Below are 13,852 nucleotides of genomic sequence, written 5' to 3'. Positions count from 1 at the left end.
AATGGATCAAAACCCATTGGGATAACAAGAGAAATGTTATCAAAGAGCTGGTTCATTACATGCTGATTTCTTTTTCCAGTTACTGTAGAAATAGTCATTAATGCTGAGAATAGTGATACACTTTTCAAAATGAAAGTTTTTCCTTTCGAAATAGATTATGAGAGGGATTTAAAGAGAAGTGGGCATATGCTACTGCATGGCTGTCATTGGGCATGAGTTTGGACAAATGCAAACTATGCTTCTGATACTAGAATTAGTTAATTAACTAGGTAGCTACTTAATAGTAAAACTTTCATTTTCACATTCTCTATGCTGTATTATGTGAAATATTGTGAGATGGAAGTAACTGTAAATGTCTTTATCTCCCCTTTCTAGAAGTAAATATTCAGACATTCGTCAATGTGCTAATAGAAACTAGAAAGAAAGATTAAGGAGCAACAACAGTTGAACTGGAAACAGATGAAGAGATTTGAGAATCTCCATCGCTTGGCTTTCAGGAAAGAGACTGCATTTGACTCTGTTTGGCTTGGGAAAGGTAAAGGGAGGTAGAGTTTTAACATGTGAAATATAGCTGGAACATGGACTTGCACATAACGGGTGAACATACTATTTTGTTTAGGCTTTTTGTAATGTATTTGTTATATCTTAGTATAGTACAGAAAAAAATCTTTTGTTATTTTTTGAAAATATGTTAAAATTATTCTGTCAGCAAAAAGTTAATAATCCTTTGAATACCCCTCTCAATTCAGAGGAAAAAGAAAGGTTTACTTTTATGTTACCTACTTAAGAAGAATATTCATTGAAAATACAGGTTTATTTTTCTTCACACAAAGGTAAGGCCAGTTCCATTAATTCTAGGCTTTATAATTAGCATATTTTTAGAAATTGACACACTACACTTCTGTTTAGACAAAGAAAGGAGGATGTCACAGCAAAGGTATTCTCTGTCTTAATGTGATGCTGTATGAGGAAAATGTATTCTAGAGAACTGGTATGCAATGGGGCATATTAGTTTCGTTTTTGCAGAGCAAGAAATGGTGTGAAATATATGGAGATTTTTTAATCATGTTGTTCAAAATGAAATCATTATAAATTTTCTGAAAAACTCATTTGGTGGATTGACCCCTACAAAAATAAAAATTACTGATTCTTTCTACTGGTAAAAGCATATTGAGAAATAATGGAACCCATAAGGCAATCAGATAAAATAACAGGAAAAAAATAAATAATCAAAATGTCATACTAACTGAGTAATACTTACCAGTTCTGATGTGTATCAGAACCACATGCTCACGAACACCTGGCTTTAGATGTCTGTTTTATGTAATTAAAACCAGCTTACATGGAGCTGAAGAAAAGAAGTAAAGTGAGACAAGTTTACTCCTGAGTGTCTGTCTTCCTGTTCACTGCTGCATTGTGGACTATCATTTTTCTTCTCACCCATGCCTGAACTGTGTCTCTGTGCATTAAATACCTGTGCTGAAGCAGGGCTAGCCTTCATGAGCTGTCATAATACATTTTGGATCTTGTCACATAAATTTTAATAAGAAAAAACGATTTATTATTGAGCATATAAACTCAATTCCCTAAAATTTTCCTTCTGTCATTATTTTGCTTCTGCATCTGAAGAGATCCACTTTCCTTTTTCATTCCTGTTCACTATTTACTGCTCATACTTACTGAAGTGTTGGAGTGGTTTATAATGTCACACACTTTGTAGCTGTGCCATACACTTTCATCCACTGAATTACATAGTCAACCTTGCTTAAAAGGCAAAATTACGGTTTTTCTACCACGGGTGTCTTCCAGAGTTTTGATTTAGAAGTCTGTAGGATTGATCAATTATTGTATCTGATTATTTACTTCTGGTAAATAAAATTAGCAGAAGTTATTTACACAAATGTTACTGCCATAGTTTTTTCCCTCAGAAAGTGTAGTGCAACTAAAATTCTGAAACTGTAGAAAAAATGTTGCTAGAAAATATTACTGTTGCAACTCTGTCAATTCAAGTTAAGACCTTTTCATTTGCAGTTGTTGTGGAGAACTCTTTTCCCATTTCTCACTCCCTTTGGGATTTTACTGCCATTACTGTATACCCCAGTGGCATACAGCAGCTGGATGACTTCCATCCAGATTAGATGCTCTTTCCACCTATATGTTCTCTTATTTTTTCTTCTGGGCATCAGTTACTACCCCTCCTTTGTTGTTGTGCAGAGTCCTGCATTGGGGAAACAGTTCGTGCATTTTGAAAGGGAGTTGGAGTTGTTACCAAATTACGACAGCATGGATTTACTAAAGCTAATTTACTAAATTTCCTGAACTCTGGTGTGCTGAGTACTCCTTACTCCCAAGAAACTGCTTTGCCATATCTTGCTCCCATGTAGTATAGAATTGGAGCAGAACAAATCCTCTGTCTAGACTCCAGTCACAACCTTCACAAAGTAGGTCCTGACAGCCTGCAGAGCAGCACTGGATGCCTGGCACTTGTCAGCACCAATGCAGCTCCATCACAGGCTTTGGCATGGAGGCAAGAGTCCTGAGAATGCACCTGAGCCCTTGGAGCAAATTTCACATTTCCTTAAAAAGCCAGTGATAAAAATCCAGACTGGGACATGTCTTGGACAGGGGATAACTTTTCAGCCAGTGTCTTGGCCTGTGGTGTACCTGCTTTCACACCTTTAGAAGTGTCTGTTTCCCACTGGGACAAGAGTTGCTCCAATCCAGAGACACCTTGGTGGTTCTCTGCAGCAGTGATGCTCCTTTAGAAAGTGCTGGAGCCAGCTGTTCTGCACCAAGGGCAGTGAAGTAGAACAAGGCCAGCTGGACATGGCCGACATCCTTCAGGGGAGACAACTTGGGAAGTTTCTTAGATTCCAGCTTTTTTAGTTTGTGTCTTGGACTTAACTAGTATTCCTCAAAGTGCTTCCCAGAATTACTGCATTTTATGTGTGTGTATGATCCGAAGGGACAGATTCCTTAGTGGGAAAGAAACGGGGAAGCCCTTTTGAGCCCAGAAATTTGGGGCTCTTCTGTTTCTGAAGAGAGCACATCTAGTTATCGTCCCAGCCTTCTAGGGAGGGAAGGTTCAAGGAGTAACTGGTGGAAGTCTTTTTCCCTTGTTTTCTTAAAACATAAGTTACCTTCACAGTTCATCCAAGGCTGTTGGATGAGGTGGTTTCTGACACTGGTCATCATTCCTGATCTCCCTCCTCAGCCAAAACCAATTCCTTGCTTTTTGGGTGATGACGCCCAAAGTGCTTTGGGAGAACTCCTTGTTTTGGTGTGCTTATGCCATGGAGACCATTGGTCTTTCCCCACATATTTCACACCAGAAAAGTGTTCAGAGTGTTGCTGAGCTGTCACTAATGGTCTGATTGATTATCACTTGACAAACAGTAGCAGCTTCTCTGTGTGACAGATGTTTGATAACTGCACAGTTGCCACTTTGCTGCCTTCACCCTTACACCAGACATTCTACTCTGGCTGAGACACAGAATCACAGAACAGTCTTGAGTTGGAAGGGGCCCACAAGAATGATTGAGTCCAGCTCTTCAGTGAATGGCCCATACAGGGATTGAACCTGCAACCTTGCTGTTACTTGTACCATTCTCTGACAATCTGAGCCAATCTCAGGGTCACCTGGAAGTAACATCGTAACTTCGTTTTTTTGTTTTTTGGTTTTTTTTTTTAACTTTTCTTTGGTTCCTCCAAGTTGCTTCTTCAGAGTTACTGCAAGAGATAGTGTTTGACACAGAAATCAGTCATTACTTGTCTTGAGTTTTTCCACTCTCTCTCAGCTGTAAATGGTGAGATGTAGGGTAAAGTTATGAGAATGTCTGACTGTCAATTCAAGACTACTTCAAATACGTCCTTCAGCACAAAAAGGAAGACTTTTGATGTTAAATGAGACAACTAAGCAAAGGGAACATATTCAGAGGCAGGGTTCATCTTTGTGGGGAAACTTATTGAGGGAGATGCAGTATGATCTGCTTCAGAGCTGGAAGAAGTTGTATTTGAAGCCATCCCAAGGATGGCCTGAAAGAAGGAGGCAGCTAGAAAATAAAATAGAAAAAGGCCATCCAAGTGGAGAGACCCCTGAATCATAGAAAATGAGAATACAGAAATAAAATCACCATCCCCTTAAAGCTGTATAAAAGTGAAACAGACTAAGAGTTGACCTAGTATTTTTACTTAAATTCTGTATTAAAAATTAATACATTAAACTCTTATAAAAGTAAGGCACATGCAAAACATGTTGTGCAACTTCTGACTTTCAACTCATATAAACTAACAAGCATTACTTTAATTTGGCATTTCTAAAGAGTCATTGCTCCCATGCAGGATATGTGTAAGAGGTTATGTTTGACATTGCACCAGTTAAATCTAGATTCTGTGCTTTCTGTACTACAGTAAGCAGAGATGGTCATATCATACAATAATACAAATAAAAACCAACTCAAGTACAGATTCTGACAGTGATTACCAACATACAAAATTTAAGAATGTGATGTTACATCCATTATAATACATCAGTAATCTTATTCAGTAGAGGATGATTTGGCAGCTCCAGTCTGTGTAATGCCAGTGTGCAATTCCTGGTTATCAGTGTCATACGATGCTGAAGACCATGGAAAGATACTGCTCATAGGACACCTGAATCCAGCCATCCTGATCAGTATCGTATCGTCGGAACACATCAGTCAGCCTCTGAGGAGGAGAGAAAAAAATAATAGACATTTTTGTTCTAGGGGAAGGTTCAGACTGCCACATACTCACTCCCCTTGCCACCTGGGCTTCTATAGCTATATGAACCCCTTCTGTTCAACCCCTTTGTAGCCATTTTACAGTCTTATTTATAAAGATAGCTCTTTGCCAATAATGATACATTACCTATGGCTACCTAGGCACTTCTTTATAGACAAGACTATATAGACTATTTATAATTGGCACGGGGAAAAACAATGTCACATTTGAGTCAGCTGGAAACAGAATCCAATACGTACCTTGTGCATATCTCACCTTCTAGGCAAATGTGCTTCCTGTGCCATTGCTATCTGAGCTGTCACTGTATAACCCCAGAGCAGTATGGACAGTGGACCAGAACAACTACCAGCACGGTTTCATAAACATCAGCTGAGTGATACTGCATTTCAAAGCCCTTTTTAGCAGAGTTCAAGTCTATAATTAACTATAACTGCCTTATATTACAAATAAATACACAGGTGACTGGTGTGTCTAAGTAACAGAGATACTGCTTTTACAGGGAACTGCTTTCCCTCCAGGTTCTCTCTCTCTCCCACTGAAAGGTTGTGGGGCTTTTTGTGTATTTCTACCACTACCCCTGCAGGAACAGCTCTGAAGTCTGTATTAAACTAACAGACACTGTGAAACAGTGAGACTATTTTGCACTTTTTTGTTCCTCACCCATTGTATCAAATTTACTTGAGAATCAAAGGAATTACTAATGAAGACCAATACACAAAGATGTTTCTAGCACTTGTCATATACTTAGTTCAAATGGTTTATTATAAATAAAAGCAAGTTTTAGATCCACTGTTAAAGTGAGAACCAGAAAATCTTAGGAAAAGGTAATTTTTTTTCAATTGACATAAAAGTATATCTCAATCTTACCTGTAGAACAACACAGCATTGAATAAAATCATCAAAAGCAACTTGTCCTCTTCCTTGTCTGTCAAATTTCCGAATAAGGATATCATAGAATTGATCAGACAGTCGGTAACCTTGGAAAAAGAGAAATACTTTAAAAGGTTTCAATTACTGCAGTCCTTCTATAAAAAGAACAAGGTTGTCTAGCAGGCATGTGTAACAAAACCAGAAAACAGTAAAGAGTTACAACGATTTTTTTTCCCAGTATCTCTGTTAAACTAAAATGCATGCAATAAAACCCATGCTTAATAATAATTATGTACAGAGTCATGGTAAATATAATTACAGATTAAGGTGACTATTTGATTGAGGGAATGGTTTAGGGCTGCAGATCAAGTCTTTACAAGTGAAGTGACAGGAGTGAAAGTTCCTTATGCATCAGAATGCTCTGGTAGCATAGACAGCTGGCTTTGTTTTAAAAAGTGGCAAGTTCTATCAAGTGCCCTGTAAGGTCAGACTTTGCCTGAAGCATTGGTAACACTCTCAGAGCATGTCACAGAGGAGACTGGAACTGGATGTGTCAGGACATGTGTGGAATGTTTTTTCTCTATTTAAGGAAAAAGCTCTAAAAAACATGTGCTGCTGGCATGGACATTGTTAGAAGGTACCTTATACCTAAACGGAGAGCTGCCCTTCACCTGCCTCATTTTTAGTCACATATGTCAGAGCAGTACAGTTCTGCAACAGTAACAGTAAGCAGCTCATTCTATGACATAACCCAGTCATAAAAACTGTAATTACAAATGAATTACCAAAACCTGTTAGTGCTTGCTTTAGCTCATTTTTGTCAATCATTCCAGAATTGTCTCTGTCATACGTTCGAAAGACGTTCTGCCAGTCTGTGATGTACTTCCAGACTCCTGTGAATTCATTGAAGTTCACACCCCCTTTGTTTTCTCTGTCAAACATGCCTGAAATAAAAAGTAAGAAACACATATAAAACCTTAGTCATACTACTCAGCAAGATCTGCCAGGATTTTAAGAAGACAAGAATGCTTTGTGGAAGGTACTGAAGAGAGAAAAGAAACTACTAAAATGCAAGTGATAATTTGGAAAGTTCTGCCAAGAAAAAGCAAGCAGTCATCCAGTGAAGGAAAAAACGATAAAGCAAGATAGAAGAGTACCAGAATGAATCACAGAATGTTTCTTTTTCCTGGGTTTTCATTTTCAGTTCGAAAATACTGAGGGCTTGATTGATCATCCAGTGATAAATCAAAATGGGCATTGTGGATTATTCTTTTCTAAGGACACATTAAAAAGTCTTACATCTATTCCCAAGAGTGCTGGGATATTCATCTGCATTTGACTTACTGATACTGTTATCTTTATACAAAGCATATCACACGGTGATGGAACTCGGACTGCTGCTGAACTTATTGAAAACAAAGCAAAAAATGTAGTCCTTGGATTTATGAACTGTGTGATAAAGAAGATTTGATTTATTGTGCTTGAGTCTTTATCCTTCTACCACCATCACCTTCCACACTACTGGCGATTATTTTAGACACTAACAGAATTTAAGCATTGTAAAGCTTCTGTTTGGTATTCTGGAGCAAAACATAGGCTTAAAATGCAAGACAGGAAAAACTACTTCCAAAGACAAGTTATGTAGTATCTTTTTAGAAAATTTGAGATGACAATCTCCTCATGCCTGAATTACATTTATTATCTAATCAATTATGCAGTAACATTTTCTCAGGCTACTTTGACAAGTGCACATGTGTGTATGCAAAGGGCATTCCTGTATTAATCAAAAGGGAAAATAATTTAACTTACTACTGCTGGGCACTCTGAGGAAAAACAAACCGTGTAGCAATTGAGACCATTCTCAATCATCTGAACACATTACAAAACATTATCTTAGGACTATGTCACATCACACAACTATACTCACCAAGAATTGACCTGACTGTTGCTGGATTAAATGGAGTCCACGTGCCTGAAACAGAAAGAATTACTTAGTTCCTCAATACTAAGCAATGTTTAAAAAAAGTGCAACAAAACAAAAATAACCATGTTAAGAACAGTGAATTCCGAGCTACATGACATGGAGCTGGCATATTATAAAATATGGCTGCTTGGAAGTAATAATGTTCTTGAAGATTCAGAGATTACTTCAACTAGAGCTTTACAAATACCACACAGACCAGCATTTTTCAGGCTGCAACAAACAAAACTAACAAACCTTGGAAGATCTAAGAGGGACTTTTTCATCCCAGGCTGTCAGGAAGTATTGGATAAAAGGCAAGATCTAAACTGAAATACCTCTTTTCTACTGACAGGAGCAGAAGTGTTCTAAGTTGTAACTCAATCAAGGTCTTATATCTGTTCCTCAGTAAAAACCCATCTCCTCATTTCCTTTTTACAGGACTACTCCAGGGCATTTAGTTTCTGACAGAAGTAAAAAGAAAGGGTTCCTAACATGGCATAACCATACATTGCAATTGAGAGTTGTTTAGTACAAATCCCACCTCCACTGCTAAAACAATTAAGTGTTAGCGCGAATTAGTACTTTTAGACCAAGAAATGTTGCTGCTTGAACAGGCCTGAGCAGTAGTCATCTGGAGAGGAGCTCTGTACTTCTCTGAGTAGTTAGAGGCTAGTCATTATGAAATAGTTTTCACTTGGTTGAGAGCATTCCCGAGCACTAGGAAGCATTAAGCTTTAAAGAAAAGAAATCCTGTGCCGCATCTAGAATTTCACCATCGATTCTCTAGAGCCTGCGAAGGAAGCAGGAGGACGAAGCAGCACATACTGAACTGGCTGTGATTGCCTGCAGGGCCTCAAGGAATCGCTGAGACCACAAAGGAGTCGCGGAGCCGAGGGCACTGCGGAGCGCTCCCAGGGATACGTCAGCTGACCACAAATCCCAACAGAAGGGCCGCGCTGGGCAAGTGGCGTAACTCTACAGGGGGAATCCTGCACTCTAGGCAGGTCCTGTGACTATTTGCACATGAAGAGAAATGTAAGCAGAGAAAGAGAAGAGGAAAAATGACTCTAAAAATGCTTAAGCAGTATTTTAGACAGAGAACATCAGTACCTTAGAGTTGTATGTCTCTTCACAAAAATAAGAAATAATGGAATTAATAAGGTGCCAGCACTTAACACTGAACAAAATAAGAGGAAAAAGTGAAAATACAGTCTGAAAGTTAACTTATTTCATCTTGAAATATTCAAGTGACTCATACAGATGCCACAGAGTGAAATCTGAGCAACTCCAGAGGTGAAGAATTGTACTGATTTCAGCCTGTTCCAATAAACAGGGAAAGCTGTTTCTGTCTCTTCTCTCCTGGCTCTACTGTTAACTTCCCACAGCAGCACAGAAAAAAACAAGAAGGAAGCATAGGATTTTATTGTGCAAACAATTAGACAAAGTGATGATCAGCCCCTCCCAGGTAAGCACATTGTTATCTGTATAAAACTTCACAGGTTGAAAATGTCAAATTGTCAAAACCACACTGAACTTCAAATTTCGATGAGCACGACGCAGACTTTTTTAATGTTTTAGAAATAAACACATAATATTATTTTAGCCCAGGTTAAATTGCAGGACAGCCACGCACAACCATCCACTAGAGGATATATTTTAAATATAATATAGTGAATTGTTAGTGACATTGATGTACAAGATCTAGAATCTCTTGGAATGCAGGAAGCTTACAGTTCTATAAATATTTTGTCTAACAGTGAATTCACTTGGTAGGCATTCTTCATAATTGCAAAGCACTGAAACTGCTAATCTACACTGTAAATAAGGAAAGAAATAAACTCAGATAGTCATCACTGCCTATTATTCTTAAATTCAACCATATGAGGACATATTTAAAATATACGAAATTAAAAATGGCAGGTTCATGTGAAAAGATATTTAAAATATATAAAATTTAAAACAGCAGGTAAAATTAAAAATGACAGGTTCTCACAGTTCTAAACAACACTGTAATCTAAATGAAAATGGTGACTTAATTTAACTTAGTTTTTGCTAAAGATTTTAGTCAAAATTTTAATTATGGATCAGGTCTGGCAGCCACAATACATAGCTTTTAATTTATCAGATACATTATTAAACAAATATTCTAGTAAATCCAGGTCATTTACAAGACTGCAATTTTACTAAATAGAGCTTTATCAATTTATTTCAAGTCAGGCAATTACTGACAAAAAGGGCCCTTCAGTCTGTGTATGCTGCAGCTCACATCAGTTTAAGCCCTTCTCAGTCACAAAGCACAGGAAGGATAAAAGAATAAACTTTGGGAGAAGGGAAACTTGGTATGGACTCAGAGATGGACAAACAGCCTGAATATGCCCTTTTTCAGATTTCCAAATGGAAAAAAACCCCACAGAGTACAAGCCTACCCGCCCTGAGTCATGGGAGGAAAGTAAAAATAGGCTGCTGGAAAAATGTTTCATTTTTTATTTTGTTTCCATGAGTTATTATCAATACCCTAGTTATTCTTTGAGTATTACAACAAGGAACTGACAGACTATTAGGAAGTTTTAATACTAGATCTAGAATGCATCTTTCTACTCTGTTAGGAAAAATGCCAAGCATACTTTATTTCCTGCACCATACTGTATGAAAAATAAATTATGTGCAGTGAAAAGGCTGGTTGTAAACAGCTTTGTCCACGTTATACACTGATCCAGGTTAAAAAACAAAGGTTCAGTAGTGATCAGCAAGGAATATATAAATCACTGGTTATGATTTCTAGGAAGCAGAGCTGGAAAAAAAATAAAGGGATGTGCATGCCTTCATTCCTCAGAATACAGATCAGTAATGGTTACAACAGATATTCAGTTTAAAACAAACAAACAAAAAATTAGGATTGTCCATTTTTTCTTCCCTTTCCAACCTTTTGCTGTAGATTAAATAGTATTCCTCAGTGGTAGGAACACTTCCCACCCTCCTCCATACAGAGAATGAAGGCATTGAGTAGCCACCGTCACAACAAATTTAACATGAAATTTACGATGAACTACCTCACTGCTCATTTACAGACTTACCGTTGGATAATGCTTGCTGGAGTTCATTATCAGATATTATTCCACTCCTGTCTTTATCAACTCTGGAAAAAAACCAAAACAAAAACACGTAGTAAGTTTTAAATGGCTGAAATTAACAGGTTCCACTTGCTGAAGACTTCAGCATTCTGGTTCTTACTCATCAGATGAGATTAATCTTTTCCTGAAAAGTCACTGGCACATGATAAAAGCTCCAAAGAAAACTGTAAGGCTTACTCATGAGTGAAGAGATGCACAGAAACACACACTGCCAATGAAACAGTTTGGGCATGCTCTGCACAAAGAAGTATTTTTATTTATTTCTGTTTAAGAGAACTGCAGAGCACACATGCTGGTTGAATCCACAAAATGCCTAATGTCACAGTAGTAAGCTGTTTGTTTCCCAAACTGGAGCAACAGGTTTGGCACCCAGATTCTCTCACATGTTGGCAATGGAGAGGAAGTCACTAATGTGACCAAAGTACTGAAAGACTCAATCGACTGCCAGGCCTTGGCCCCTTTCAAAGGGGGTCAAAGAGGAAACAGCACAGCCAACTTCCAGCTTTTACTGAGCCTTCACAGTCTATTGTCCTAAAGAGTCAAGTTCTATGCCAAAATGAATGAATTAAGTAATTTCTGCCCAAATAAAGAATGATCATGCCTTCTTTAGAAGGGAAACTGAAAGTGGTGGGGACTTCCCTCCATCTCATACAAGGAGGTTCCCCTTGGACTGACAGTTTTTATTTCCTCTCATTTACTACCACTCCAAAGCAGAGTCCTGCTCAGTTGATCCCTGTTCGCAGAAGCTGATTTTCTTTTCCTTTAGTCCTTGCTGTCTTTTTCTAAACACTTCCAGTTCATTCTATTGCTTCCTTCCCCATCTCCAAGAATTATGTAACCTGCAACAAATACATGCAACACTGAAATTGCAAGCGTAAGTTGCGAAGATTTCAATAACAAAAAGGTATTTCCCTTTTTTATTCTGTTTCTCTTCTTAGTATTGTGAACATTTTTTACCTTTTATGAGCTGCTACCAAGTGCTAAGCTGATATTTTCATGAAAATGCATTATGACCTACTTATCTTGCTGCTGAGCATCATCAGTCAGCACATTCCTTTTATAAACAAAATTATGCAAAATTAAAATGGGTTTTCCTCATGGACATCAGGTTCCTACTCTGGGTTCCACTTGACATATGGGGCTCACCTGTCACACAGGGATCATGATCTGGCCATGACTGGCTGATACAGCCCAGTAATTCAGGACCGTAAGGTGCTCCTGCAAGCTTTCACAGGCCTCAGTTACTGCAGGAATCAGCAAACCTCACCTGACTATTCACCCTCTTCTCACAGAATCACAGATCCACAGAATGATTTGGGTTGAAAGGGATCTTAAAGATCCTCAAGTTCCAACCCCTCTGCTGTGGGCAGGGCCACGTTCAATTACACCAGGTTGCTCAGAGCTCCATCCAGCCCGGCCTTTAACACTTTCAGAGATGAGGCATCCACAGCTTCTCTGGGCAATCTGTTCCGGTGCCTTACCACACCTACAGTAAAGAACTTCTTCCCACCATCCAATCTAAACCTACCCTCTTTTCCCCAGCTGCTCCTGAACAGATTACAGAAAGATCCCAGGAGAGTTCCATCTGTCAGTGTGGCGGACGACCACACACACTCCTTCAGTCAGCTTTCCATCCACTGGAGAATGCTTCTATTCATTCTACATTTACTGAATTTCTGTAAGAGCCTTTTGATAGTGTTGGGAGTATTTTTGGAAAGCATACAGATTATGCGAATTGCTCCAATTCTAGCCATCATATCCATATCCAATCCTTACCAAACATATTCCAGGATTTATACAGTAGTCTGCCAGACAGGAATACTTTCAACAAAAGCTGTGCAACTCTCCTGACTAACTACATTATTTAAAATTATTTTTACTGTTTTTCCTAGTGCAGAACAGATGGTTGATCTGTTTCTTTCTGGACCCTTTGAAAAGAGAAATGGTTTCATGCATGCCTCTGCTGAGTTCTCAGAGGAAGTTGTTTTACAGCAGGCTGGGTAGGTAAGCAGCTGCATTCCTGAGTCACTCCGTAAATATCAGCCAGTTTTAGAAACTTAGTACTGTTTATCTACTGCTTAACTTCTTCTTGCTGCTGCTTGTGTCAGAGGATCTGTCTTGACTCATCTCCCATAAAAATGGATCCAACGTAGGCACCTCCCCAGTTTCCTCAACATGACATAATTGCAAAATTACCTTTAGCTTCTTTACTGATAGGATCTTGCCAGTGTGCTTGTTTAGCATAGGCTTACTAACTCCCTTCCAGGTCCCTCTGTTCCAGGTGAATTCAAGAGAATATTTCAGTTTGGTTGGAAAAGACCTCAGAGATCATCGAGTCCAACCTGTGACCCAACACCACCGTGTCAACCAGACCATGGCACTAAGTACCACATCCAGTCTTCCCTTAAACACCTCCAGCGACGGTGACTCACCACGTCCCTGGACAGCCCATTTCAATGTCCAATCACCCTTGCCGTGAAGAAATTCTTCCTGATACCCAACCTAAACGTCCCCTGGCGCAGCTATGCCTTCTCGTTGGTAGCTTTAAAGTTTTCCTTTAACATTTATGAGATTCCTTTTTACAAGCCTTCCCTGTACTGCTACATTGCTCCTCCAGACTTTACTATCCTTTCTGCAATCTCAGGTTAAAAATTACTTCAGCGCTTTCACGGTTACCTTCTCGCTCCCATCAATCCCCTTTACCCTTGTTATAAAATACAGCCACACTTATTTCTCCTCAGCCCTTTCTTACAGAGTCCCTCCCACAGGGAAACCAGCACGGTGTTTACAGCGCTGCCAGCCGCCCCGGCAGCCAAACCCCGCGCTGGAAGCCCCGGGCCGGTGACCGGATTCCCGCAGCAGCCGACCCGCTTCCGGCCCCTCCCGCTGCCCGCTGGGCGCTCTGGGGCGGCGGGGCTCACCTCTGGAAGACGTTCCACAGGAAGGAGGGGTCGGGCAGGCCGCCGCCGCCGCCGCCGCCGCCGTTGGGCCGGTGCGCGTACCCCGCCGCCATGGCCCCCGCGCGCGCCTGCCCCGCGCGCTTCCGCCACCGGCCGCCCCTGACGCAGCGCGCCCGTGACGTCACGGCCGGGCGGGTGCGCGCCCCGCCCCGCCCCGCCCCGCG

The 13,852-nt window shown here is 39.8% G+C and overlaps 2 protein-coding genes across 9 annotated transcripts in view; one reads left to right on the top strand and one right to left on the bottom strand.

Annotated features, from left to right (window-relative positions):
- The window catches only part of LOC104685828, a 28,647-nt gene extending 27,147 nt beyond the window's left edge, over nucleotides 1-1,500 (top strand). For all 7 annotated transcript variants that reach the window (XM_010393870.4, XM_010393869.4, XM_010393872.4 and 4 more), the window contains one exon: nucleotides 376-1,500. In XM_010393870.4, the coding sequence (XP_010392172.2) occupies nucleotides 376-431 (56 nt within the window). In that variant the 3' untranslated portion in view covers nucleotides 432-1,500. The remainder of the gene's footprint in view (nucleotides 1-375) is intronic.
- Nucleotides 1,501-4,087: 2,587 nt separating this feature from the next.
- Nucleotides 4,088-13,781, bottom strand: PDCD6 (programmed cell death 6). Of its 2 annotated transcripts, none has more exons than XM_039548515.1 (6): nucleotides 13,650-13,781; nucleotides 10,672-10,733; nucleotides 7,562-7,606; nucleotides 6,420-6,578; nucleotides 5,632-5,741; nucleotides 4,088-4,707 (listed from the first exon to the last, which is right to left on the bottom strand). In XM_039548515.1, exons 1-6 carry the CDS (start codon nucleotides 13,739-13,741, stop codon nucleotides 4,609-4,611), a joined length of 567 nt encoding a protein of 188 aa, XP_039404449.1. In that variant the 5' UTR covers nucleotides 13,742-13,781; the 3' UTR covers nucleotides 4,088-4,608. The 2 variants fall into 2 exon arrangements, with proteins under 2 accessions (XP_039404449.1, XP_039404450.1); XM_039548516.1 differs by having other exon boundaries at nucleotides 6,426-6,578; nucleotides 13,650-13,747.
- Nucleotides 13,782-13,852: the final 71 nt, after the last annotated feature.

The sequence above is a fragment of the Corvus cornix genome, chromosome 2, assembly GCF_000738735.6.
Source record: "Corvus cornix cornix isolate S_Up_H32 chromosome 2, ASM73873v5, whole genome shotgun sequence".
NCBI classification, from domain to species: Eukaryota; Metazoa; Chordata; class Aves; order Passeriformes; family Corvidae; genus Corvus; species Corvus cornix.
The sequence above is the reverse complement of the archived record's forward strand: the minus strand, read 5'-3'. Positions and strand labels throughout refer to the sequence as shown.

Coding starts and splice junctions, on each gene's coding strand:
- PDCD6 (XM_039548515.1), bottom strand. CDS start 13,741: ATGGCGGCGGGGTACGCGCACCGGCCCAACGGCGGCGGCGGCGGCGGC. Junction 7,607..10,671: donor CCAGCAAGCATTATCCAACG/GTAAGTCTGTAA, acceptor TTTCTGTTTCAG/GCACGTGGACTCCATTTAAT. Junction 6,579..7,561: donor AACAGTCAGGTCAATTCTTG/GTGAGTATAGTT, acceptor TTTTTATTTCAG/GCATGTTTGACAGAGAAAAC.